The 27,033-nt window shown below is 38.8% G+C and overlaps 4 protein-coding genes across 4 annotated transcripts; 2 read left to right on the forward strand and 2 right to left on the reverse strand.

Annotated features, from left to right (window-relative positions):
- The first annotated feature begins 1,538 nt into the window (after window positions 1-1,538).
- ctsf (cathepsin F) lies at window positions 1,539-8,394 on the forward strand. The gene is made up of 14 exons (XM_083890651.1): window positions 1,539-1,915; window positions 2,895-3,005; window positions 3,479-3,560; window positions 3,778-3,839; window positions 3,998-4,070; window positions 4,301-4,414; window positions 4,561-4,709; window positions 4,815-4,911; window positions 5,080-5,160; window positions 5,449-5,568; window positions 6,454-6,518; window positions 6,795-6,885; window positions 7,015-7,073; window positions 7,404-8,394. The coding sequence occupies exons 1-14, from the start codon at window positions 1,673-1,675 to the stop codon at window positions 7,476-7,478; spliced, it is 1,422 nt and encodes a 473-aa protein (XP_083746777.1). The 5' UTR covers window positions 1,539-1,672; the 3' UTR covers window positions 7,479-8,394.
- A 1,445-nt stretch (window positions 8,395-9,839) lies between these two features.
- Window positions 9,840-12,826, forward strand: eif1ad (eukaryotic translation initiation factor 1A domain containing). Its single transcript, XM_083891210.1, has 5 exons — window positions 9,840-9,954; window positions 10,330-10,448; window positions 10,540-10,648; window positions 11,244-11,352; window positions 11,566-12,826. Exons 2-5 carry the CDS (start codon window positions 10,362-10,364, stop codon window positions 11,762-11,764), a joined length of 504 nt encoding a protein of 167 aa, XP_083747336.1. The 5' UTR covers window positions 9,840-9,954; window positions 10,330-10,361; the 3' UTR covers window positions 11,765-12,826.
- LOC310928289 (N-acetyllactosaminide beta-1,3-N-acetylglucosaminyltransferase 2-like) lies at window positions 12,532-16,176 on the reverse strand (the record flags this gene model as incomplete). The annotated part of the gene is made up of 3 exons (XM_083890811.1): window positions 12,532-12,624; window positions 13,584-13,627; window positions 14,913-16,176. 3 exons carry the CDS (start codon window positions 16,174-16,176, stop codon window positions 12,532-12,534), a joined length of 1,401 nt encoding a protein of 466 aa, XP_083746937.1.
- A 6,304-nt stretch (window positions 16,177-22,480) lies between these two features.
- Window positions 22,481-23,803, reverse strand: LOC310928290 (N-acetyllactosaminide beta-1,3-N-acetylglucosaminyltransferase 2-like; the record flags this gene model as incomplete). Its single annotated transcript, XM_083890812.1, has 1 exon — window positions 22,481-23,803. The coding sequence occupies one exon, from the start codon at window positions 23,801-23,803 to the stop codon at window positions 22,481-22,483; it is 1,323 nt and encodes a 440-aa protein (XP_083746938.1).
- Between the last annotated feature and the right edge of the window lie 3,230 nt (window positions 23,804-27,033).

Raw genomic sequence — 27,033 nt, forward strand, 5'->3', positions numbered from 1 at the left:
CCCAATGCATTTATGCTGTTCAGACAGGAGCAACGGGAAAAGGTTTCAGCTGAGCTTAACATCAGGGACAGTGCAGTCATTAATACTGAGCTTGGGAGGAGATGGATGTGTCTATCTGAGCAGGAAAAACTTCAGTATTTCAATGAATCTGACAAACTCAGTCGTCGCCATGAGCATTTGTATCCTGGCTGGTCCACACGGGACAACTATGGGAAAAGAAGAAAAAGGACAAGGAGAAGGTATCCCACAATGACCTCCTCATGTCTAACATTGACGCCTTAACCTGCTGTACATGTCTGCTTTTGTTTCATATTTATATGAAATAAATCTAATTCTATTTTTGGAAAAAAACAAAAAGCTTTTTGTTGAATAATTGGTTGTGGCTCAGTTAATAATTATGTGGTTCAATATTGATTGAGGGCATCAACTAGTGCTTGACTAAATTAGGGGAAAAAGTATTGTGTGTGTATATTTAAAAGATGATCTAAACATATTTTTAGACAGTAAATTAGATCATGTGGATGCAATCATCTTTAAGACTCAGTTATGTCAGCAGGATGTGATGGAAATTATTATCATAACTATAATAGGAAATATGATTGTAAAAATCTGATTTAAACTCATCAAACACACTGATATCACTTTATTGGTTTGCAGATAGGATACATATATTTAGGGGGCATTTAAAATGATGTAGTTCTTAAAAAAAAGATCGAAGAAAGTATGAAAAGAAGTTCTATTTTGGTTGGGCTTCACAAATAGAGAAATAATCTTTGGGCACTTCAGCACCACATTATTATTGGCATCAGGACTGAGAAAGAAACTGAGTCTGTTTTGAGGAAAGAATCAGACTTCAATCATCAGAGGAAATCATCTCTTGTGGAGGAGGAAATGACTGGTAGCTTTTATATTATTATTGTTAGTAGTAGTAGTATTATGAATAATAATAATAATAATTAGAACAATATTTTGAATTAAATAAGGTTCTAATTAAATAATATAACATTACAACTTTTTAATATTACGACGTTATTACGACGTTATTTACATATTGTGACGTTTTTTTCCTCATAAAATCATCACCATATTATCGTTATATCATGACTTTGTTCCCGTAATAGTACAACGATTTTTTTCTTGTGATATTACGACTTCATTCTCATAATACTCTCATAAAATGTTGACTTTTTACTCGTAATATTATGACGTTTTTACTCGTAATATTAAGACTTTACTCTCATAATAATTTTTCTCATTTGACTTTTTACATTTTTATTCTCAAATGATTTTTCAGTTTAGTCCTAATACTCCGTCGTACGTAAGTGTTTGTCACTGTTTTTTTTAATCGCACCATGCAAGAATCGTATATTATTGTGCCATTTTACTGTTGTGTAATTACTGTTGCAATGTTGTTATTAAGTGATAATAATATATGCCGTGCACTAATGTCAGTGTATGTGTCTTGAACACGCCTCCTCTGTCAATAATAATAAGCTCAGTGTTCTGGCTCCTCCCCCAAAGCCTTGTCCCATTTTTGTTTGACAACAACACCGTGATCAGCCGCTGCTAGTGTTGACTCATCGTCGACTCTTCTTCTCGGTAAAAACATCGTTATTTTAACTGAGCACTGGATATCTGTCCCTTTTCTCTTCCAAAACACGTCGCGGCCAACATGGTGGTCGGTGGTTGTCCGGTAATCCTGTGGCTGGCCCTGGCCGCCGTGCTGGGCTCGGTGCTCGGGCTCGGTGAAGATCTGGACCGGCCTCTGTTCGGGCCACCTGGTTCTGCTATCCGCCTGCATGAGTCCGACCTGGGCCTGGAGAAGGCTCTGGAGTTCGCTGAGGATCGTTACAACCGAGGCTCAAACGCCATGCACCTCCGCAAAGTCAGCCGGTTCATATCCGCAACTAAACAGGTACAATTATGAAGGGTTTATCATTTGGTGACTTTATTCACATTGTGTAGTTATCTTTTTGTATAATGTCATATGTTTGTGATAGAATAAAGGTTATATCATGATTTATTTCGCTATATAGCCAGAATTGTTTTCGAAAACAACATTGCTGTTACGTCGGATTAACAGACCGGAAACGATGCGGGTGACCTTCAAAATAAAGGCAGAAATTGGTCACTGCGTTCTCTGCACGCGAAAACAAATTAGTGAGTGAAATTTTCACTTGTGTTTAAGTGTTTCGGCACTTTCTAATCTTACAGAATGACCTCCTTGTAATTCTTCCCTGAAGTAGAGACATTTATGCAGAGTATGTGAAAGTGTGTGTTTGTTTTGTCACGTCCTCTTATGTAGTTTATATAACTTGTACATAACTGCTTTTAGCAAAAGTAAAAACCAGTAAAACATATTCATAAATACTTAAAGCAGGTTTAGATTTGTGCCATTTCGTCTCATGCTCCCTGCTACAATCTCAGTATGGAGCAATAAAAGTATCCACATACAACACATTGTTTCTCTAAAACACAATCATATATATATAAATATATATATAATATACAAAAACAATTCAATGGAACTGAATTAGCGTTAAATAAGATAAATGTGAATATGAAATGATTGGAAAAAAAACATTGAAAACATGTCTATACAATACACTAAACACATGTCACGATAGAAGGTAAATGTGAAAGGATGCAGTGGCACAGGATTATTACACAGTCATGTTTGAATATATACTTTATGGGACATATATTGACATGTTTAACAGGAAACCAACGGATAAGAAGCCAGTGTTCATTTCACTTGGAAACAAAATGGAACTCAGCCATCATTCACTTGCATATTTACAACTGTGTTTTTCCTGCTGAGACCGATCAAAAAGGCTGCTGTGAAAAGGGCACAGTAATTATATTAATTTATGTGTCATTGATCTATTTTCCAGCTGGTTAAGGGAATCCGCTACACAATAACAGTGGAAGTGAGCAACACTCAGTGTAAGAAATCCTCCAAACTCAAGACATGTGACTTTTATCCCGAGTCACAGAAACTCAAGGTAGGTTTTGTTTACATGTGTGAGAGAGAGAGCATGAAAGAAATTATGAAGCCACACAGATTAAGCACTGTAGGACCATTGTTGTTGTTTTAATTGACTAAATATTCTCTGAGTTTCCTAAACGCCACAGTGAACCTAGCTGTGTACACATTTGTTATTGCAGCAGTGTTGTTCTGTTTTTAGCTGATCTTGTGACTTGGGCTTGGCTTGAAGTAACCCTAAGCATTGTGTCTCATGCCACATAAATGCACACACTCAGCTGACACATATTATTGTGTTTATTTCTGAAACATTCTCAATTGAAAGAATATCTAATAAACAAATAAGTAGAAATGTTGAAATCTGATGAATGTAAATACACACAAAGGTTATTAGTAACTCACCCTGATTCATGTTGTTTGTTTGGTTGACAGTGTGTAATAGTTATTATCCCAGTTATTCAATCTTGGTTTTTTTTTGTTTGTTTATGTCAGACGGAACTGTGTGTGTTTGAAGTATGGGACATTCCCTGGCAGGACACTTTGACTCTGCTGAAACAGAAATGCCAGACTAAAGGTCAGTTAAGTCAGTAGGCTACAATAGATATGTCAAATATTACATGATGAGGTAAAAATCAACCTTTACATGTTGCTTTTAGTTTTCCTTGCTTTATTTTAGGCTGCTCTCTTTTTTTAACATCACTGTTTCTCTCCAAACTGCAACTTTATTGTATTTCACTGTCATATACTTCATATACAGACTTCATACATGTTTGTCCTGCCTGTCTTTTCAGTTGAACCTCAAATAGAAGAGACCAATAAGGTGGAGGATCAATCCAGCAGTCAGCCTCTGGAGGTAAAAGTTGTGTCATTGTGACATCAATAACAGACATGACAACAACACGTTTCTGTCTGACTTTGTGTTGGTTGTCAAGTTCAACAATATCTATGTGAACTTTGAAATTGATGTTTTTGTATTGACTGCACATGTTTTGTCTGCACTTCATCTTCCAGGAGTCTGTGGCACTATTGGGGCAGTTTAAAGAGTTTTTGGTCAAATACAACAAGGATTACAGCAGCCAGGAAGGTAAGTGACAGACGCATAAACCATGAACATACCAAGCACAGCAGGTGTTATGTATAGTGTCACATTCTGTCTACACACACCCTGAACTCTTGATGCTCTCACAGCCTATTTCGTCAAACCTGTTTGAAAACATACATACACATACAAGTTGGTTATAAGCATCTAAATAACATGCACTGACAAAAACAAAACTTTTTAAATGTGTTTATTTGACCTTTAAACCTAAACAGAGGCAGACCGTCGTTTGCGCATCTTCCATGAAAACCTGAAGACTGCTGAGAAGCTCCAGTCTTTGGATCAAGGCTCAGCTGAGTATGGAGTCACCAAGTTCAGCGACTTAACTGGTACATGTCCGTGTTTCTGTCATTTTTGTTTGTGCACATGTTCATATTGCAAAAGTTTCATGTTAAGAAATGAATCTTCTGCTTTTTGTGTGTTTGCATTATTTTGTCTGAAGTGTCACTGTTCTCTTTCTGTTTTTTTTCTCCAGAGGAAGAGTTTCGCTCTACATACCTGAACCCACTATTGAGCCAGTGGACTCTCCATCGGCCAATGAAACCAGCCGCTCCTGTCCAAAGTCCTGCCCCTGCCAGTTGGGATTGGCGTGATCATGGAGCTGTCAGTCCTGTTAAGAACCAGGTGCCAGCATACAGTGTTAATTCTAGGGCAGTCACTCTAAATAGCTTGCTAATAGCATTGAACCGTCTTACTGCATATTGAGGTGTGTGTGTGTGTTTCCTGCAGGGTATGTGTGGATCCTGCTGGGCATTTTCTGTCACAGGCAACATTGAAGGCCAGTGGTTCTTAAAAAATGGATCACTACTGTCACTGTCTGAACAAGGTAATATAGACTTGTGCAAACTAACAGCAATAATAAAATTATTCAGTAAGGTTCGTCGACATGTAGTGGAAAAGCAGCATAAAATGCACATTTGAACTGCCTCCACAACAGGTTATTCTTACACATAAAAGCCATGATTTGATTGGTGTATTGATCTTTGTCTTGCAGAGCTGGTTGACTGTGATGGTTTGGACCAGGCGTGCAAAGGAGGGCTCCCATCAAATGCTTATGAAGCCATTGAGAAGCTGGGTATGAATGAAATGTGTGGAGAACAGAGAGACATTTTGCTTCCAATTTAATGAAAATTGTACCTCCTTTTTGACTCATAGCAAACATCAAAAGAGTTATTCATGTTGACATAATAGGGTAGATATGTTTTATGGGTGGAGTAGCTCAGTGGTTAAGACTGGTACTTCAGTGTTCAGAAGACATCATGGTCACAAGTTCAACTCCACCCCTCATGTCATGTCATGTTAAAAGTGTAGTTGTGTGCCAGCTTTTAACCCATTGTTGAACTTTATCTTGCATGTTTTTAAGGCGGTCTAGAGCAAGAGACAGACTACTCCTACACTGGGCACAAGCAGAGCTGCAACTTCGCTACAAAGAAAGTGGCTGCTTATATCAACAGTTCTTTAGAGCTGTCCAAAGATGAGAAGGGTAAGTGGACTGCAAAAATACAGAGGGAATGTCAATTCAAGTCAATTCACCTTTATTTATAGTACACTTTAAAACAGTATTCATTGACCCAAACTGCTTTGCAGCAAAAAAGTAAGACAAGATGTCAAATACTGCCTGATGTCAAATCTACTGGAGACCTGTCAACACACACAAAGCCCATGTCTGTGTTTTACTTGTTAACTTGGTAGCAGCACATCACTAAACCGGTACAAACAACTAAGGAACATTACCAGAATATAAAATATGCTTTAAAGATACTGCAATTATTTTACAACCCTTTACATGCCTAATTAAGAAATCTGTAAACAAGTTCCAGACATCACAGAAATCTAGGTTATATATATATATACTTTTTTTTTTTACAGTTGTCATCTTTTAGTGTTTTTATGTTATTTCTGTATATCAAAAATAATTAGATTAAATAAAAGCATGTTCACAGCAACAGGAGGCTGAATCATACAAAGGTAAGTCTAACCCTTGCAATTCAGCATGGTCAGTGATGTGGGATGGGAGACTGTTCCAGAGCTTGGGGGCAACAATGAAAGCTCTGTCTCCTTTTGTTTCCAAGCTAGAAAATGGAAATGACAGGAGTTGTGAGGACCTCAGTGACCAGGGTCCAGAATATGGGAGTTTCAGAGGTGTAACTGAAGAGCAAGACCACTGACTTAAATGATTAAAAGACCCGTTAAATGGAAAAAGAGATGGCACTGAACACTGATAGATAAACGCCCTTTAAGACACCTAAAATATTTTTTAAGAACTATAAAAGATGGATCATTGTTGATTTTCAGGTTTTCATTAGTTTGCCATGTGTTTGTCAGTTTGACATTAAAAGGGTCTGGTCTTTATTTTTGTTTGACATAGAAATCGCTGCTTGGCTCGCTGAGAATGGACCAATCTCTGTTGCACTCAATGCCTTTGCAATGCAGGTAAGCAGTCGAGTCATTACTAGCTCTTACTAATTCAAAGAACATCTGTCTGTCTGTCCCTGTCTGGGTCACATGACAGACGTTGCAGTCATCAAAGGAAAGTACAAAATAATCTTGGAGACATTATATATAGGTGGAAATCCTACATTGTGTCAATTTAATGGAAAGGGGACAAATAAATAATTTTATAAGGAATTTCACAATTTCACAATTCATCATATTTACTCTTGCATTTCAATGTATAACCATGTTTTTAACTGTCTCGTCAATGTCTAGTTCTACAGGAAGGGTGTGTCTCACCCCTTAAAAATCTTCTGCAACCCCTGGATGATTGACCACGCTGTGCTGATGGTGGGATATGGAGAACGTGAGTTGAATTTTCTTCACCCTTTTCCTCATTTACACACACCTTACTGCTATGACTCAAGAGACCAAACCATTTGATAATTTTGTGAATAAAGTAATGTGCATTGTTTGGATGTTTCTGTGTTTTCAGGTAAAGGCACCCCATTCTGGGCCATCAAAAACAGCTGGGGGGAGGATTATGGAGAGCAGGTAACAAAAGGGGCTTTTTACCGAATACTGCCATTGTCCTTAAAGATGGGTGGGTGGGGTGGCGGGGGGGGGGGGGGGGGGGTCTTGGTCTTGTATTTGATATGGTTACAGTGAGTAGAATTTAGTACCACTGCAGCAATACATTTAAATATTCAGTTTTCTTCCATCATGTGATAAGGCCACAGATGGAAATTATTGTTTTGTAGCATTTACGTACATTGCATAGTAGGAAAATAAACAAAGCATAAATGAATGTGCTACGTCACTTGATTGCTGCCCACATGAAGTTATGTGTGTGATTAAAATTATCTCTCTCTCTCTCTCTCTCAGGGTTACTACAACCTATACAGAGGGTCCAATGCATGTGGGATCAACAAGATGTGCTCCTCTGCTGTGGTCAATTAAACCACTAACCACATATTCTCACAACATTCATACGAACTTACATGTAGGCTAGATTCACATTACCAGTCACATTGTTCAATTCCAATTCACTTCAGATCAGATTTGGAGGTTCATACTGTATTCATAGCAAGTGTTTTGGATATGACGAACACTGCTTAATTTCCAAAGGTTCCCTTCAGTGTGGCTTGGATTACTTCATTGTCCCAAATGTTAGCTAAATCTCAGATTTATACCTCTATCCACCGACTGCTGTCACTACTTTCCTCTATTGTTGTGTTGCCAAGTGCTTGTCGACAGCATCACAACACTGAAAGCAAACCGCTGCACTGATTCAAACATTTGTGTCCCTTGGCCTCATATCAGATATTGTATATATCTGATCTAGGAACACATTAATGTGACATAAATCTGACTGAAGAATCTGATTTGATGACTGGATTTCTGTGTCACATCAATGGAATAAGTCGATTACGAGTCACTTTAAAGAGTCTGTAAAGATCTGCTGTAACTAGTTTTCCGTTAAACCAGACTTATGTTCCAACTTCACAACTTCCACTAAAAACAAACCACCTCAATTAAAGCTAGCTTGGCTGAGAAACATGAAATGTGATTTTAAGTAAAATAAGCTTTTGTGCATTTAATTCCGTTAAGACCTGCAGGTCACTGTGATTGCTGTGTTTCAGACCGTGTTCATTTGTATCTCATCTTTCCTTACAGTGAAGGGGCCCATGTTTAATAAGGTGTGTGGCTTGCACTAAAAAAAACTAGTTATTGCTTGACTACTGTGTTGTTAGTCTGCTTGGATGTTATGATGTTATTGTTTGTGCTTATATTGTGAAGTATTGGAGAGGGGTTTTAAAAGTTTTTAAAAGACGATGAGAAATGAAGATTGAATAAAAATGAAGAGTTCTATTCATGTGCGTGGTTTCTTTTTTGATTTGCTCTGTACGAACAACATTTATTAAATGTACGTTTGTCCTGCGAGAAGGATCATCTCACTCTTTTTGAGGTTTCTCCCATTTGTTTGGGAGGGAGATTTTTTTTATTATTACCTGAACTGAGGATCTAGGATGATACCATGAGGATCTAGGATGTTACCACTTGAACAAATATTATTGTAAAGCAAAGCAAGGCAACTTCTGTCCGTCCATCCTTCATCTAAATATGCATTTTCTTCGATATTCTTCGAATATAAGTCCTGCTTATGACAATGTGATGCTGATGTGTGTTTGTTTGTGAAACCTATTCTAAAGTAAAACAAAATCCTCCTCTGCCTTCATTTTAACAACTCTCCTCTTCTAAAACATTTTATATGTATAATATTACGACTTTATTCTCGTAAATGTACAACTTTATCTCTTCAATTTACGAGAACAAATGTAAAAGAATAATACTTTATTCTCGAAGTCTGTGAATAGAAACGTTGTGCCAAAACATTTCATTTAGCCTTATGGTGCGTGTAGTAACTTGTTCTTGTTCAAAATAAAACAACAAAAACGAACCTAAGCCACTGAGAGGCTGCTGCACCGGTACCCCCAGTTGACGCGTCGACTTCCGGGTCCAATGAATGAATGAAGCACGTAATGTTGTGTGTCACCAAACATTTATTCACGGTTTTGCGTTCTTAACAAATAAACGACCTCGGCCGAACTGTGCAGACACCTGCATTAACTATGTAACTGGAGGGCAAAATCAAAACAGAGGCCCACACGTGTTTGCCACAACACGACGACGGTCAAAAAATGTGTACTTCCACAGTCAGCAGCACACCTGCAGACCTGCTATTAACACTTTCCTGCACTCCACAGTACAGAGTGCCACCTAGTGTGGCATCCGGGTATTACACCAAAAAAGAAACATAAAATGGCTCTGACGGTGTTTGTTTGTTTCTTTAAATGTAGCATTACACAGCACAAAAATATAGCCACGTTTACTGAGTCGGCGTTGACTTAAAACGCAGCAAAGTAGGCTACAGTACTTCAAAAAACCTACTCATGAGTAAATGTAATTCATTACTTTAACATGACCATATTATTAGGGAGAATAACGTGTTAAAAGTAATGACAGTGATGATAAGTGCCGCATGCAAGTCTCCTCAAAGCAGCTCATTTACGATAATAAAATATGAAAAAAATAAAAATAATTGCAAATGAGCAACGAATAAATAACTAAAACCTATGTCGCAATATTTGAGGGGAAAAAAATATTCCTAAAGGTTTCATTCCCTGACAGTAGCGCCGCTACCGAAACGCCACGTGACCGCGCTGTGTTCATTTCGAAAGGATGTTTCCTGTTGATACCGGAAGTGTAACACTTAATGTTGTCAGAAAACACACAAGCATGTGACACACAGAGTTAGTGATAACACATTTCACCGTGTTGAGTGGATATACTGATTTCCCCAGCTGTTATCAAGCGTCTCCGACTCACGCTGTGCTTTGAAGACTCGTATCATCGCTTCTTTCGTTCGTTCAAGGTACTTACGGAGCCTGTTAACGTGGAGGATGCGTGTTCAGATAGCTGCTGTTAGCTTGTTCGGCTAACTCTATGTTAGTGGTCATGATTGTTGGTAATAAGCAGAGAACGGTGAAGTGCTGTCATCTGCTCATCGTCGCTTCATGTTCCAGTTTGTCCGTTGCTCTAAAATAAATGAGTACTTTATATGCACTTTACTCAAAAACTGGTTATGTATTGTCGTAGTGCATGTTCTCTGTCTCTGGTCATACTAGAATGGCTTTGCCCCAAACTTTGTCATATGATGAACGGGTAACTGAGAAAGTTAAGGCCTTTTATACAAGTTTAAAAATTAACCATCCAATGTTGTATTCATATGTGCATTTTGTCGAAACAGCTGGCGAAAGAGTCTCCAGTTCGCTGTTTACAATGTCACAGGCAACCAAGCGCAAACACGTTGTACAGGAGGTTCTGGGAGACTTTGTCACACCCACAGAAAACCAGCAGATCGTGAAGGTGATTTAAAGGACTGTCGATCCTCAATTTTAATTCACCAGACTATCATCTGATGCTGTATTAACCCCATCTTCTGCCTTTGCTCTTGTAGGTCACTGGTAGCCGTGGCAACAACCTCCATGAAGCCGTCACACATCAAGGTGAGACCTTCCTGTTGAGCATGCCCACCAAGTTCCGTAAAAACATCTGGATTAAGAGAGGTAAGTGATGGAGCAGGATGTATGGTTCATTTCTTGTGCTCACTGTGGTTTTAAAGTCTGCATATTTATATAATGTGGTTAATACAAGCTGCAAGGGTCAGGTAGCCACATTGATTGTCATTTAGAGTAGACAACAGCAAAGATGCAAATGACAATAGAGGAGTGAAATAATATCAACAAACCCAAGAGAAACGCATGTCAGCATGAAGAATACAATGAAAGTCAAAAATACTATTTCATATTAAAAATGCTGTTTTGTTAATATAGCAGTTGGTGTGTTTTTATTACTATAATGTGACCGAAGTACTAGCTCACTAATAAATGAGCATTTTTATTTTATACAAATAATATCTAATATGAATCTGTCATACTATTATTCACTCATACTGTGTCATACTTTTATTTAGTTAGTTAAGTTACTTCCTACTTCCAAGTAAGTCTCTCAGTAAAACAGGAATCCTGTATTGCCTATATAAACACTGCTGCAAACCCATTTCAGTCCAGGCTTTGATACTTTCCATAAATGAAGGATGTGACATTTGACTTTTTGTTCTTTGCTTCACAATTAAATTGCATCTTCATTCCGATCCTCAAGGTGACTATGTGATTGTGGATCCTATTGAGGAAGGAGGAAAGGTGAAGGCAGAGATCAGTTTCATTCTCTACAAAGATCACATTCAGTACCTGCAAGAACAACAGCTCTGGTGAGTGACGGCACACTCAAAACCCTTGTTTCCACCGAGTGCAGCTCAGCTTGCCACAGTGCAATTTAGAACAGTACACCCTGATCTGCATCACTCGGTGAAAATGGGTGTAGACGCAGGGACAGGGCCATGTGACGCACAACACAAAGTATCATATTTTGTTGCGTTACTATGAGTGTGTGCGTTGTGTAATGTTCTGTGTGTTTTCTCCAGGCCAGAGGGGTTTATTGAGGAGTCATCAGAGCAGAACAAGACAAACAAACAGCTGGTGACGGAAGCGAAAGACAACGAAGAAGAGCTTAGCGACTCGGAGGATGATGAGAGTGACCTTTTTGTCAACACCAACCGCTGTAACTACCAGTACAGTGAGAGTGAGGAGGAGGACAGTGAGGAAGAGGTGGAAGACAAATAGGGAAGGACAGGAAAAAATGGTTATTTGCTTGGTGACACGGGACAGTTGGGAGGGAGAGCTGTTAAAATGATGCAACAGTGACCTCTGCTGAGCTACTGCATCCACTGACCGATGCTGCTGATGAACGGAAGCAGTGGTCCTCATGCAGCAGCTCCCTCTGCAGTTGTCTGCAGCCTGGAGATGCTCACGGCTGTATCCTTTAATTCAGCTTTAACCTATGGACAGAATATGTCTTGCAAGTACAATTGTTATCCAAATAATAGTAATAAATCAGATGTACACGTAGATTGATAGAAATTCTGAAGGATTACTTTCAACTTAAATTCCATCCCTTTCATTTCTTTAATAACCTCCAGTGGAGCCATTAGCTTTGCCACAGCATTTTAAAACCCTGGCTGTACATTTAATATCATTAGGGCTGCAACTAACATCAACAAAAACTGTAGTGTTATACTTGATTGCAGAAGCCCATCTGCTTTAAGGTTTGATGTGCTGTATGTTCGGAGAGCTGGTTTCAAATCAAACCTCAAACCAGTGTGGCCATTCTCCTCTGACCTCTGGCATCAGCAAGGCATTTTGGTCCAGAGAACTGCTGCTCTTTTAGTTTCTCTTTTACTAAGCAGTCTCTGTAAACCCAGTAGTTTAGCGGAATATGTAAGAGAAAAGACACAAAGTGTGTGTTTGAAGAAAAGTGGCTCTTATCAGTTTGGACCTCAAACAGCCACAGTGCAGCAAATCAGTCTGTTCATCCATTCCATAGCCATTCATTATCTTTTTAAGGGCTGGAACCAATCCCAGTCGACTCTGGGTGAAAGGTGTGGTACACCCTGGACACAGAGCATACCCCCTACAGCTATCCACTGGAGAAAAAAAGCATTTACAGTAATGTTACATGCTGAAAAACACCTCGCTCTGTTTAGACTGTGGTGTACCTAAAGTGAGTGTTGTGAAAACACTTCCGCCAATACTTCAAGTAAAGATACTGGCAAATATTCTCACTTGCTTTTCAGGTATTTACTTGAAGAAGTTGCAATGAGAATTTCAGTCCCTTTACATCCTGTATTGACCAATCTTTGTCTTGGTTGTACTATTACTGCTTTTTTCACAAAGATCCAATCCATGTCTTTTGTATAAAGAATTCAACATTTTGTCTAAAATGTCTTTGTCTTTATCTCATGAAATGTGTACCTGTGCAGCAGTAATACAAGCGTTGGTGCCATGAATCCCTATCTATTAATCAGCTCTAATGCCGATGAGGAGGCTGCAGCAAGGTTATAATAGATTGGGATTTTACATTAATTTTAGTTCAATTTTAATTCAGTCATCTTTAACTATAATAACCTTGGACGGGGGCAGCCTGGACAGGTAATCGACATAAGGCAGTGAATTTTCCAAAAAGTTAAATTCTTGCGACCAGTGGAACCAGTTGTACAGGAACTTTAGCATGTTTTAAATGTTCATGTGTTTTTGCTAAAACCCTGTCAATACCGTCATCTACTAAATGTGAACCTGGCAAATATGCCCACAATGCATTTGCGTGAGCTGGCCTTGGCATATATCATGCTGTTATGGCACATAGCAGGTGGCATTCATGCTTTCACATCAGTTCACCAAGATTAAAGTAGTTAAACTACTGAGCCAAATATAGATAGAATATAGAAGAGCTATACCTTCCATTTAATTGCTTTACATATATACACACACACACACATACGTCAAAACTGTTGCATTTTACCATTCCAGCACCCATGCTTAAAGGTGATTAAAGGAAGAATCTGGTCATGATTTATACCCAAGTGCACGTAAAAAAAACACCTACCAAACAATCAGCAGCCAGTAGCACCACAGTGCAGGACTTGGTTGCTGCAATGACCAATACAGGTTATCAGCGGTTACATTGATCCCTGACGACAGTGGTGCAGCCAGTACATTTACAAAATAAATGGAATTTGTGGTGCAAACTGTGTTTATGTCTGGTGTGTTTGACGTAATGTATGTTACTGGAGCTAAGAAGCCTCGGTGACCCTTTAAATGAAAAAATGTGGGTCTGCAGTGGAGATGTGATAGAATATAGAGGGAGAGGAAGTAGGAAGGTAAAATGAGCCAGAGTTAGCGTTGGTGGATATTTAACCGGTATGTGATAATCCTCTGCTCCTTCTCTCAAGCAGACACACTTCAACTTTCAATCTGCCTGTTGCAGACCTGCTGGTTCAATCAGTGCAGCATTGTATTTATGTAATTTGTCAAATCTGGCAACCTATGCCAGACCTAAGCTATGATCATGTCAAAATCCTAATTTTTCAGTACCAATTTAAACAGATCATTGGTGAGCATAATATGTAAATATGTTTGTTTCAAGTCTGTTTCCAATCTGTTTCAAGTGAACAGAAAAACCTCCAGGGAGCCCAGAATTGTGAAAGGTGTCTCATTTTCATTCAAAAACTAATGACACAATAAAAGACTTGTCAAAAGACAAGACTTTAATGTTTTTAGAGGTAAAAACAAAAGGCATCGGTGTTAAAAGAACACACACACACACACAAAGTAAGAAGTTATTTTAGGATGATTTACCGTCGACTACAATATCCCATGTGCTCATCTGGTTTTGTTTGCATTTGGATGTGGATAATAAATAAAATCACATTGTTTCTCTGATTTACTAAGTAGGAAAAAGTGAGACTAAATAACTAAATAAGAATGAATGGAATAATAAACTCTACAATAAGTAATAATTGACACATTACAGTATAGAACCATCACTTTAACAACCATCAGTTATGGTGTATATGGTCTGGTTCATCACCTGGCTGAAACCAGTAAGTCAAAGTTTAACATTGAAAAATTCATATTCATCATATCCAGACCATTCCAAAACGAATTAGCCCATGGCCTACACTCAAACATAACCCCAGGACATAAACACATACTGTATGTGAACAAACGATAAATACAGACATCACAGCTTACAACATCCTCTCCATTTTGCTCTCTACGGAAAACTTTGTCTACTAAACAACATTTGGCACCAGAATCATTTCCTTTTGTTTACAAATTTACAAATGTTGTGGGATATACACATGCCTCAGGGGAGTCTCCCAACATTCCTCCTCTGTCTTTCTTAAGTGAGCCCAAATATCGCTCATCTGACTGGGGCTTCGTTTGTGGATCATCAGCATTGTTTGGTATGAACACTTCGCTTCTTCATCCTTTCCAGGAAAGTCATATATGAGGAAGGCAGGGTGGTGCAATGGGAAGGTGTTCAGCCGAATCATACACATGCCTATGTACGCGTCATCGATAGGGAAGAGGTGAACCCTTTTAGAAACTTGGTACAGACGTTTTGCCAATACGCCTGAGAAAAGAAACCCTCCCCCACATGGATATGCAGGATAGACTCCTTTGTAGAAATGGTAAGGGATGTGGTATTTGGATGACTCATCTCTTATGGGTGATGTTCCCCCGATCACATATCCAACCATAAAGGTTTGCATCCTCATTTCTGCTTGTGGCCTCTTAAGTTGGTCCCGGAGATAAGTTATCATTTTCACTGTGTTGACAAAGACATCGTCGTCTCCTTTAAAGACAAAGTGGGTTTTGCGGCAGTAACGCGAGAACCACTTCCACAAGAGCACGTCCTTCAAAGAGAGGTTAAAAAACGTGTCCTTAAAGTCCCACAGCAGAATGTCTCCATAACGTTTACTCTCTGCCAATAACTCTGAAGACTTACTTTGACCGGCCATCAGGAAGATCCTGCGGACGTATCCTCCACTTCCTTTTGCTTTGCTGCTCTGCCCTGACACCCAGCCTTCCTTGCCCCAAGTCTCTCTAATGGCTTGTCTGTTCTTAAAGTTAACCTCTGTTGACTTGATGGCGAAAAGAAGCAAAGGGGCCTCCTTCTCATCTGTTGCCCCAGCTCCACATAGTCCATTTGGGTGTATGATGGCTGAGTAGTCCCTCCTGTGCATGGTGCTCACAAAGTCTTGCAACATCTCTGGCAGCTCCATTTCACCAACAAAACCAGAAACTTCAGAGAAACTTTGCCTCAGTAAGGATTCATAAAAGGGGCTGTTATCAAGTTCGCTGCCTCTGTCATGGTGGCTTAGTATGGGGTTAAAATGGTAGTCGACGACCGCTTGGTGTTTGTTCCAAAAGGCATCTCCATAGAGGTGGTTCTGCCAAAAAGTCTTTGGTACTCTGGCAAATTTTCTTTTTTTCCAAAGTTGAAATTCAACTACAGGCGCACTTTCTGTCGCACTTGGGTCTTCATAATCATCTACGGCCAAATATGGCTCTGGCTCACTTGCGCGTTGGCACATCAATCTAGCAAGACCGAGGAGGAGCAGGGCCACGACAGCACAGGCTGTGCACACCCACACCCACACCTTTTTCCAGTGAAGGTTAAACCTCGCCATTCAACTGCAAACACAGAAACAGCATGTCAGTTTGGACACATGAGAAGACTTTCAAACTATATTAAATGTTTTTTTTAAAGACCAGACTTATTGTGTACAGAGTCTTCAAGGCTTAGTTATAGAATAAAACAGTGGGAAGAAAAAAGCATGATAAACATTATTATCGTTCAGTTTTCTCGACCTTATATGCTGATGGGATATATTTTCTGTTTTTCTGTGATATTGCGCAATAAGTTCATAAGAACATCAGTGTAGTGGCGAAAGTACACTTAATTCCAAAGCCACTGAAAGTCTTCAGCTATGATAAGATAGTATGAATGTTAAGATGATTCATCAATCGCGAAGGCAAGAGAAAGTCAAATGAAAGGTTTTTGCGCATTTATTTCCACGTGCTGTATATCCAAGTTACATTCCTGTTCACATGTATCCAAGCCTGACTAGGATTTTTTATTTATTATTTATTATTTCAGGACAATGCACATTAATGAACATATACAAAAGTACATGTAAATGCGCCAGATTATAGCCCAGGGGCTAATTTCCATCTGTTGCCCATATTAGGCAGGTTGATGTTGGAATAAAAAGAACAAAATATATACATAATAGAACTAGCTATACAAAACAGCAAGAAAAAGAAAAAAAACAGGACAATTCATTAGTATGTTTAGTGGTGATTGCATGTTTGGTTAGTTCTGAGCCACGCTTTAACGTGGCTCTTGAAAGTGGCCAGAGTGGGACATTCCCTTATAGTTGATGGATCACCAATGCATAGAAATATTCCTTTGATGTTCCAGGTTGTGAATGACGATCAATAGGTTCAAACAGTAAGACAACGTAATCCAATATCACGTCGTGACCTGACAGTCAAAAAATTACACAAAATTACCTTATTACACCTAACTTAGTAAGCCAAAACGGACACATGAAGCCCCAACCTGCTAGATATTCTCAGTACATACATATCAATGCCTCTTTGTGCCCATGGTACCCTTTATCCGAAGGACAAAATTAGCAACAAGGGGCTACAAAGCTACGCATATTTTGTTGACATTAACTCTTTACAAATCACAATTTAACAAGTAATCGTGCACCAACCACCCAAACCAACCCCACATTGGCTCCTACACTCAGTGATAATAATAATAATAACACCAATAATAATAATAAAAGTGCATTATAATCTTTCATCATAAAGTTAATTAAGGGACTCAAACATGTCCAGTCACCTACAGCGAGAAGAAAGAAATAGATATCTGACCCTCCTCTGAAAATGCGACCAATCACAGAGCAGTTCAGAGAGAAGGGGGGGGGGGGGGGGGGGGGGGGCGCTTTCCTATGAGATTTGCATACACACATACACACATACACATTATTACTGCAAAACAACCATCAGTCTGTCAGACATTTGGACAATATGGAGAACAAAACTCTGTCGCTGATGCAGTGAATGATCCCACTTTGAAAACGTAATTTAATTTAACTCAAAAAACAATTACATATCATACGAACAGTAGCTTTAACGTCAATGTTTTAAAAGTGTTCTGATGCGTTTTTCCTGACACTTTTACAAATATATCAATTTACGAAATGCAAACAGAACAAAAAAATCTTAATCAGATTAATACTTGGTGTAAAAAAAAAAAAGCTGTCAGTTCTTATTCGTACATTTGGACAAAGTCAGGGATTTTGGAGGATTATTGTGAGGTATGTTAAACCAGTTTGACCAAACAGGTTCCAGTGATCATCATTTTCATATGGATGTTGAAACACAGTCATGAGTTGAATGTCATTTTGAACAAAAATACAGAATGTAAAAGAAAAAGAAAAGAAAATCAACCTTTTACTTTTGAACTATATAAACTATGTAAATAACCGTGTATGTACACCATTAAACATGAAAACACTGTTTTAATGTTGTCAGTCTGTGTTGCACCTTATCAATTACAAACATAACAAAGCCACATATCAGTGTACAATCCACCAACAATGACTCTCATCCAATCATCTCACAGCGACTGATCAAGTTAATCATCTGTCATTTCCCGACGTTCGAGCAAGGAAATCCTGTCGCCTGCAAGAGACGCTGCTGCTCTGAAGCTCAGAGAGAGAGAGAGAGACTGTTTTCCATCACCTTCACCAAGGACAGGTCTTAAAAAGATTTTGAATAATCTGATGGAAAGATGACAGAAAAAGTCATAAGTCCTTTATAATCTTAACATACCTGCGTTGAGTCTGGCCCAGGACTTTTATCCTGTAAAAAAAAAAACACCAGTGTTTGTGAGTTGAGTTGAGCACAATGTGCCAGACGCTCGTGCTGCACAGTCTGAAGGAACAGAGCATTTCAGTGTGGGGGAAAGAACACAGAGCAGATGAGTGGAGAAGCATAAGATCCCTGCTCTGCATCCTCAGGCGATGTTCATCTGAAGAATGTGATACGGCCCTGGGTAAAGTCACCAGATTTTCTTTCTTTTTTCTTCTCCCTGGTCATTTTTCTAAACATCAATTGTGTGTAAACAATGTTATGAGATAGTTGTCATGTTTTCCTTTTGAGTATAAATGTATACGAGTCTTCAAGCAGGAGGAGATTTTTGGCCAAAGTGAAATACTTAGAACAATGATTTTCCTTTTTTTTTTTTTTTACTTGACTGTCAGGTTTTCTTTACAGGAGCAGACGGTGAGAATTTCACTACCTGTATTTCCTGTATGACCTGATGTGTGCGTCTCTCTCTACCCCTCACATAGATGCAATTGCATAGATACCTAGAATTCAACAGTTAGCCTTGATCTCTTTTTCCTTTCTTTCATATTTATATTCATACTGTGTTGTATCATGTCTTGTTTTTTTTAGTAAATCCTAGCATTTAACACAGTTTCTTCCTGTGACCATGCAGTTCTACAGCCACTTATTATGATTTTACTATTATTATTATTATTATTACTATTATTATTACTTGTTTATAGCACTGACTCAGTGGCAGCAGTGTACACACACATCCTCAGAAGATAAGAACAGGTCAATCATTTAGTGTTTTCTTCATTTTTGTTTCACATTGTTGATATTTTGTGATATGTATTGTTTAGGAGAGTCACTTATAAGGCATGGACTTGAGTGACAGGAACACATTCTGTGTCAATTTGTTTTATGTTTCTGTCACACTTGTTCTTTGTGATTAATAAAAAAAAAACATACTGTAATTATTATCACATGATATCAGCCAGAGGTGGAAAGTAATGCATTACATTTACTGGCGTTACTGCAGTGGGTTTTTTGTGTGTCTTTTTTTATTTTTTTTTATTTTACTATTACTTAAGTATGTTTTTTTTTTGGTAGTACTATACTTCACTACGTTTTAAATCACATCTGTTACTGAGTAAAAAAATTCATTAGCCTGAATGTGAAAAATAAATAAATTCAAGCACCGTAAACTTTGTCAGTGAATGATGAACTGACGTTAATGAAGGTTCCTGAGTGACTGAGAAATTTGAAGCATTTGTGACCTTTGACCCATGTTGACAGATACATTATGTGTTTACATATTTTATTTTGTAAAGGTTTGCCTTCAATTATAAAAACAATTAACTTGAGATTTGTGTCCCGTTGTCCTTTTTGTACGATACAAGAAAGAACCTTGTTTTAAAAAAGTAACTCAGTAACTTTTTTAAACAATATACTTTATTACTTTAACTTGAGTACATTTTTAGACCAGTACTTCTACTTGTACTTCATTAAAATGTTATCAAAATAGTGGTACTTTTACTTGAGTAGAACGCGCACACATTAAGGTAAGCCATCATTATCATTATCATTATTATTATCATCACTGTGTGAAATACAGGGGGTCTGGGGGGTTTAGACCCCCCTGATTAACACTCGAGACCCCCTGAAAGCCTCAAAGGCAAAATTTGAGGGGGTCTAAACTAGGGCTGGACGATTAATTGAATTTTATTCATGATTTCAATTTTGGCTTCTCACGATCATAAAAACATTATAATCGAACGAAAACGATAATGTGCCGCACGGCGCGGCGTGTATGTAAATTCCTATGCTGGAAAAACACCTTGAATGCACCAGTGTGCAGCTGCAGCAAGCGTGTTATTTAAAGTTGAGTTTTGGTGGTTCAATAAATACTCAAGTTTTGAAATCAATGAGGATCGTGTCTATTAATCATGATTTCAATATCAGTCAAAAATAATTGTGACTAATATTTTTGCCATAATCGTCCAGCCCGAGTTTAACAGTGTTACAGTGTCATTGAAAAATATGTTTTTTTTCCTAAAGATCTTTGTAATTTCAGTTTTACATATATGATTGACATACATAATACACTTTGCATGCTTTCTTATCCTTTATAACCAGACAAAATGTAAATTATTTTATTTGTAATTTTGTAATTTTAATGTTTTAATGAATTGCTTTCCAAATGGCGTTGTGGGAAAAGGCCCACACAAGCCCACATCAAGGACTTCTGATCATAAAAAAAAAGAAGCCAAAATAACAAGTAAAAAGACAACGTCAAAGCTTGTAACTTTGGCACAATACTGTATGTGAGAGTCCAAGGCTGCCGTCTGAAGGGACCACATGTCCCATAAAACATGCAATATGGAGAATAGGTCAATTGGACACTCTAAATTGACCTTATAGGTGTAAGTGTGAGAGTGGATGTGACCCTGTGATGGACTGGTGATCTGTCCAGGATGTGACTATTACACTATGTCAGCTGAGATTGGCTTAAATGCACAGTGAAATACCAGAAAACTGCTTTTCTCACTTGTCTGTCAGGTTTTCTTTAGAGGAGTACATGGCCATAATTTCAGTACCTGTATTTCCAGTTTTGCGTTATGTTTGTCGCATGTTTGCGTTAATTTATGCCATTACAAACCTTTCACAGAAACTCACTCCATGTGCTTTACATAAAGAATTCAGTTAAGGAAGTGTCTTTGGATAATAATAATAAAAACATTAATAATAATATTGATAATAATGTTAATAATAGTGTTATTAATAACAACAACAATAATGATGATGATGATAATGATAATGATAATGATAATGATAATGATAGTGATAATGATAATAATATTTATATAATAACGTTCTGTTTACGTTCTTTAAAGAGCTTCAAACCATCATTTAGTCATTTATTTCGTTCTTTTTGATATGATGGGATGTGGATTGTAAAGGACAGGACAAACACTGTGACTGTGACGTGTACTGCATGAAACAGAGCTGTGTAAATATGTAGGATGTTCACACACATTTATTCTTTATAATGTATAACCAAAAATAAAAACAAATTCATATCATATCACATAGATCCTCCCTTTGTGTGTGTTTACTCCAGGTTCTCCAGTTTCCTCCCACAGTCCAAAAACATGCACATTTTGGGGGATTAGATGAACTGGACACTCATTGACCGTAGGTGTGAGAGCAAATGTTTGTTTGTCTCTACGTGTCTCTGTGATATAATTAAACCAGAGAATTCAGTTAGTTCCTATGGTGATGCAGTGGAACCAGTTCTACATGAACTTATTACCTTGTCCCTGACTCCACTCTTTAAATACAATGGTTAATGTTGTGGCATCGCAGGTCATGGCTGCTTTCTGCTGTTGGTAAAAGAGAACCTGTTTCCATTTTTCATTGAATAGGATATATGCAGGAATCCTGAAGTTTCATTACCTTTTTAAGACTTTTTCAAGACCTTCTCAAAATATTCTAAGACCTTATCACATACCTTAACACATCTGTAACTCACAAAACAGTGTTAGTTTGCAATAAACCTATTTTCCCATTTCTGACGATTTTGGAGTGTATTTCGTGCAATTTCGGATATTATTTCGCTCAGGGGTGAGCACGCCTGTGTCGTTTTTAACAAACACGGGGACTGAACTTTTTGCAGTCAAACTATGGACAAAAATGAATACCTCATGAAATCACAATTTATACTTTTTATTACTTTTTAAGGGCCTTCATTTTCCCAAAATTGAGTTTTAAGACCCCATGAACACCCTGTTGAAGAGCTTATTCTAAAATTAAATGATTCCTGATTTTAAATGATGCAAAAAAAACAAAAAAACATATGAAAACATGCATATGATTATTATATAATAATCTCACTGGATTTTATTTTGTTTTGCACAACAAAAGACTGACAACTCTACAATACTCAGCTCAACAACTTTACAATATGTAGGTTACACATTATACATTAAACATACTCACAAAGCTTGTATAAAAGTCAATATCAAAATTCATATTCACCACATCCAGAGCCTTCCACAATCTAATAAGCTCCTGATGAGTGTGCTACCTGAGAGGAGCGTCCCAACACTGCGGCTGTGTCTTTAACTGAGCCCACCTTTCAATGATCTCACTGGGACTTCGTTTGTGCACCACCAGGATTTTGTGGTATGAGCATTCCTCCTCCTCCTCTTTTCCAGGAAAGTCAAATATGAGGAAGGCAGGATGGTGGACCGGGAAGATGTTCAGCCGAATCATACACATACCTACGTAAGTGTCATCGATAGGGAAGAGGTGAACCCTTTCAGATATCGTGTGCAGACGTTTGGTCAGCTCACCTGAGTAAATCACCCCTCCCCCACTTGCATATGCAGGATAGAGGCCTCTGTAGAAACTGTCAGGGATGAAGTACTTGGACCTGTTGTTTCGTTTGGGCGATGCTCCACCTATCACATATCCAACCATGAAGTTTTCCATCTCTCTGTCTGCTTGTGGCTCCTTAAGTTGGTCCCGGAGATAAGTCATCATTTTCACTGTGTTGACAAAGACATCGTCGTCTCCTTTAAAGACAAAGCGGGTCTCGCTGCAGTGACGCGAGAACCACTTCCAGAAGAGCACGTCCTTCAAAGTGAGGTTGAAAAACGTGTCCGTAAAGTCCCACTGCAGAATGTCGCCATAAAGTTTACTCTCTCTCTGCAACAGATCTAACGGATTTTCACCCAAGTCCTCATAGTTTTCTCTGCCGAGCAGGAAGATCCTGCGCACGTATCCTCCTCCTTCTTCTCCTCTGCTGCTCTGCCCTGACACCCAGCCGGCCTGGCCCCACGTCTTTCGAATGGCTTGTCTGTTCTTGAAGTTGAGCTCTGTTGACTTGATGGCCAGAAGAAGCAAAGGGGCCTCCTCCTCATCTGTTGCCCCAGCTCCACATAGTCCATTTGGCCGTATGAGGGTTGAGTAGTCCCTCCTGTGCATGGAGCTCACAAAGTCTTGCAGCATCTCTGGCAGCTCATCTGAGTTTACTGAACCATTAACTTTAGAAAAGCTTTGCCTCCGCACTGACTCATAAAATGTGCTTTTGTTACATGCCCTGCTGTTGTTGTTGAGGCTCATTATGGGGTTAAAACGGTAGTCAACCACCAGCTGGAGATTGTTCCATAAGGCATCTCCATACTGGTTGTTCTGCCAGAAAGTTTTAGACCCCTGGGCATAGCCGCCGTTACCCGAAGCTCCCGGTGCAATAAAATGCTTTCTATCTAGAGGAGGTTGTGTCAAGTCCCTCATGCTCATAGTCAACAAGACGCCAACGGAGAGGAAGAGCATGATCACACTGCTGAAGAGCGTGCACACGCAGAATAGCACCCTCCGCCAGCGGCAGTGGAACCTCGCCATTCAACTGCAAATAGAGAAGCAGCATGTGAGTTTGGACAAATCTTAAATCTGCGTAAAATGGTCACCATACAGTACTGTGCAGAAGTCTTAGGCCACAATTAGAGTTGTTGTTTTAGCTGCTGTTATAACGACAATAGAGGATAATTGTTTCTATTTCACTTTACTGGAACACATCCAGAAAATATGTATGCAGTTTTTTGTTGTTTAAAAAAAACATCCTCTACAGGTGTCAAGTATTTAACGTGATCTACCCTTACACTTACATATACAATAACACAGCTCTGTTAATACTGGAGTGGAACCTTAATTAATGTTACTGGTAAATCCTGTGTTTGTCCTACTATTTCATTTAAAGAAATATCTGCTGTAAAAAACGTCTCAGGTTTATTCAAGACATGCTTGAGCATTTCGTACACATGTTGCATGAGTTAAACTCATTGACAGCTCGCTAATATACAAGACCAGCTTTAAGTCGCATCACCTTATTCCAAATTCACATGATCACAGAATTTGACAGACAGAAAAAACAACAGAGCTGGTGGTGCCTGAAACTGTACTGTACTGTATATCAAACATAACATATCAAACTGTCCATCGAAAAATGCAGATCATTTTCTATAGTTAAATGCTGAAAAGTTGTATGACACAAATTAGTATTAGGATTATTTCTAGGGAGAATCTTTTCGAGGGCTTAGATTTAAACTTGTCTTTGTTACCTGTTTTGAGTGAGAGCTCACTTCTCATCTGTTTCAATAGCCAACGCTGATGGTCCGAGTTAATAATCCAGGGGCTCCATCATCACCGTGAAAGAAGATTCTCTCTCTTCCCTCTGCAGGAAAACAATAAAATTGAAAGCTTAAAATCAAGCGACTGTTGAGACTGACACGGCACCACATAAAATACGGACAGGAAAGATACTTACACAGCAGATACCTCACCCTCTGAGAGAAAGAGAACAAACAGGAATTGCATGTTGTTACTCCACCGCATAAGGATGACAGTGGTATGAGGGGGGGCGGAGACCAATACTAAGTCATTGTTTGTTATCTTGATGGTAATGCCACAGCATTCCACTGCATGTGTGAGTGAGATTAATTCATGTTAAGATATCATTTCAACGCCGAAGTGTCCTTAACCTCAAAACTACTGTGTGTAAAAATAAAAAGGTGGTCGTAATTTATGTGTGAAATACTGTGCGTGTGTTAATAATGTTGATAACCAAACATTTTAATGTGAAGGTATTACTTTGATGGCCGCCTATAAAAATTGTCATTACCAAGCTATTACATATACACAGTATTTCTTTATTACGTCACCTTCATCCCAAACATAGAGTGAAACTTAGAGTGAGTGTAGAAGCTGATTCAGACAGGTGGGTTTTTTTTATCCATCACAAGTCATCCATTCAAAAGCTCATAATCCCAAACATATGAAATGCATATAAAAAAACGTGCAGGGTGTGGAATCCTTATACATCTCACCATTACGTTTGTCAGGTGTGAATCTATGTCTAGCAGTGCAGCCAACACATGTGACGACAAAATCTAAAAAAAAAAAAAAAAAAGAGGGGGGGGAGGTAAAACGCGTTTTACAAAGATGACAGGAGTGTGTCACAGTTGTAGGAATAAGGTTTTATTTTTCATATGAAGGGGTGGTTTTTGATTTTTCTTCTTTTACAAGTAGTATGTTTTTGATAAAACTTGCAAAAAATCTTCTAGCATATTCCAAGAATGATGGACATGAAGAAAAGGGGGATTTATTGCTGAATGTTAAAATGAAGACACATTTTTTATTTTATTTTATTTTTTTCACCGAGTGGAAAAACGATTTGCTTGCTGCTTTTTCCATGCACCCAACTACCAGTACCACTAGGACATGCAGGGGGTGAGGAAAGAGGAGAGGTGAGAGGAGAGAGGAGAGAGGGTTTGTAGGTAAAAAAAGACAAAGGCAAACAGCTTGACAAACAAACATGAAGGGAGTGTGTGTGTTTGTGTGTGTGTGCATGTGTGTCAGCAAATTATTCATCATGTATACAATGTATGTGTGTCTATGTGTGTGTGTGTGTGTGAAAAGAGAAAGAGGAAGTGCAGGTTGAGGAGAGAGAGAGAGAGAGAGAAAGAGGGTGGGGGGGGGTGTTAACATTTCAACTAGCTCTAGAAGCACACTACCCTCACTTGCAGTATTTCCACATTGCAAATCCCAGATTGATTACAGTGATAGTAAGAGACAAAACTAGCCAGACCTTTGGGTCAGGAACCCAAATAATGTTTTTATATACTTCTAGTATGATTCCCCTGAATCTGCAGGGGCTCTGACATTTTTAAGATACTTTCTATATCTGTGATCCATGCATTGTCTGTGTGAGAACAGAAAACAAACCAAAAGCAAACAAACCAAACGGACTCTACGCATTGGAAATGAACAGGGACACAAACTGTATCTGACACAGTATTATTCTCCTCAGCGAGCTTGAAAAGGGTCTCTAAACCTGATGTACGTTTGAGGTGGAAGAGTTTCTGACATGCCTGCTGTTAGTGTGCTGTTCAGTGTACTCGTCTGGAGATGAGGCCTAAATCCATCTGCTAGTTGCTTCTGAAGACTGATATCAAAGTGAGAAAGACATGAAGGTGGGGGTAGGGGTGGGGGTGGGGGGGGGGGTCAAGTGACGTGAGGTGGAGGGGGCAGACGAAGACAGACAAATAACAGATTATTCAGTCAATATGACCAAGCAAAAGAAAAAGAAGAAGTTCAATCAATAAAGGTATAGGAATGCAAATCAAGGATGCAGTAATCAGGATTATTATATGCCACCATTTGGCTGTGAGTGAAATAAAGAATTAGAATCAGACTCAGAAACTCGCCCTCTAGTGGTGTGAACCTGCACGAAGCCACTCAAGAGATTTTCCCTATCAGAGCAGTGGCATCGCCAGTGGGGTGAAAAATTGTGGCAATTCAAGGGCCCCACGGCTGAAGAAGGCCCAGAGAGTTTCCAGTAGAAAAATTATCTCGTTTTTTTTTTTTTTAAAGAAGAGAGGGGGGGGGGGGAGCAAGGGGGAACCCAGAGCGATATTCTCCTCCACGGGGGGGCCCCAGAATTCCTAGCTATGCCCCAGAATCAGAGCGGAACAGATGTGGTCTCCAAGGTTTTCATTCATTATCATGGTGACCTACACACAGGTGCACACATGCCCACTTTAACACATGCATACAAACTATTAAAGTAAAAACCT

Source organism: Microchirus variegatus (assembly GCF_963457635.1).
Source record: "Microchirus variegatus genome assembly, chromosome: 6".
NCBI classification, from domain to species: domain Eukaryota; kingdom Metazoa; phylum Chordata; class Actinopteri; order Pleuronectiformes; family Soleidae; genus Microchirus; species Microchirus variegatus.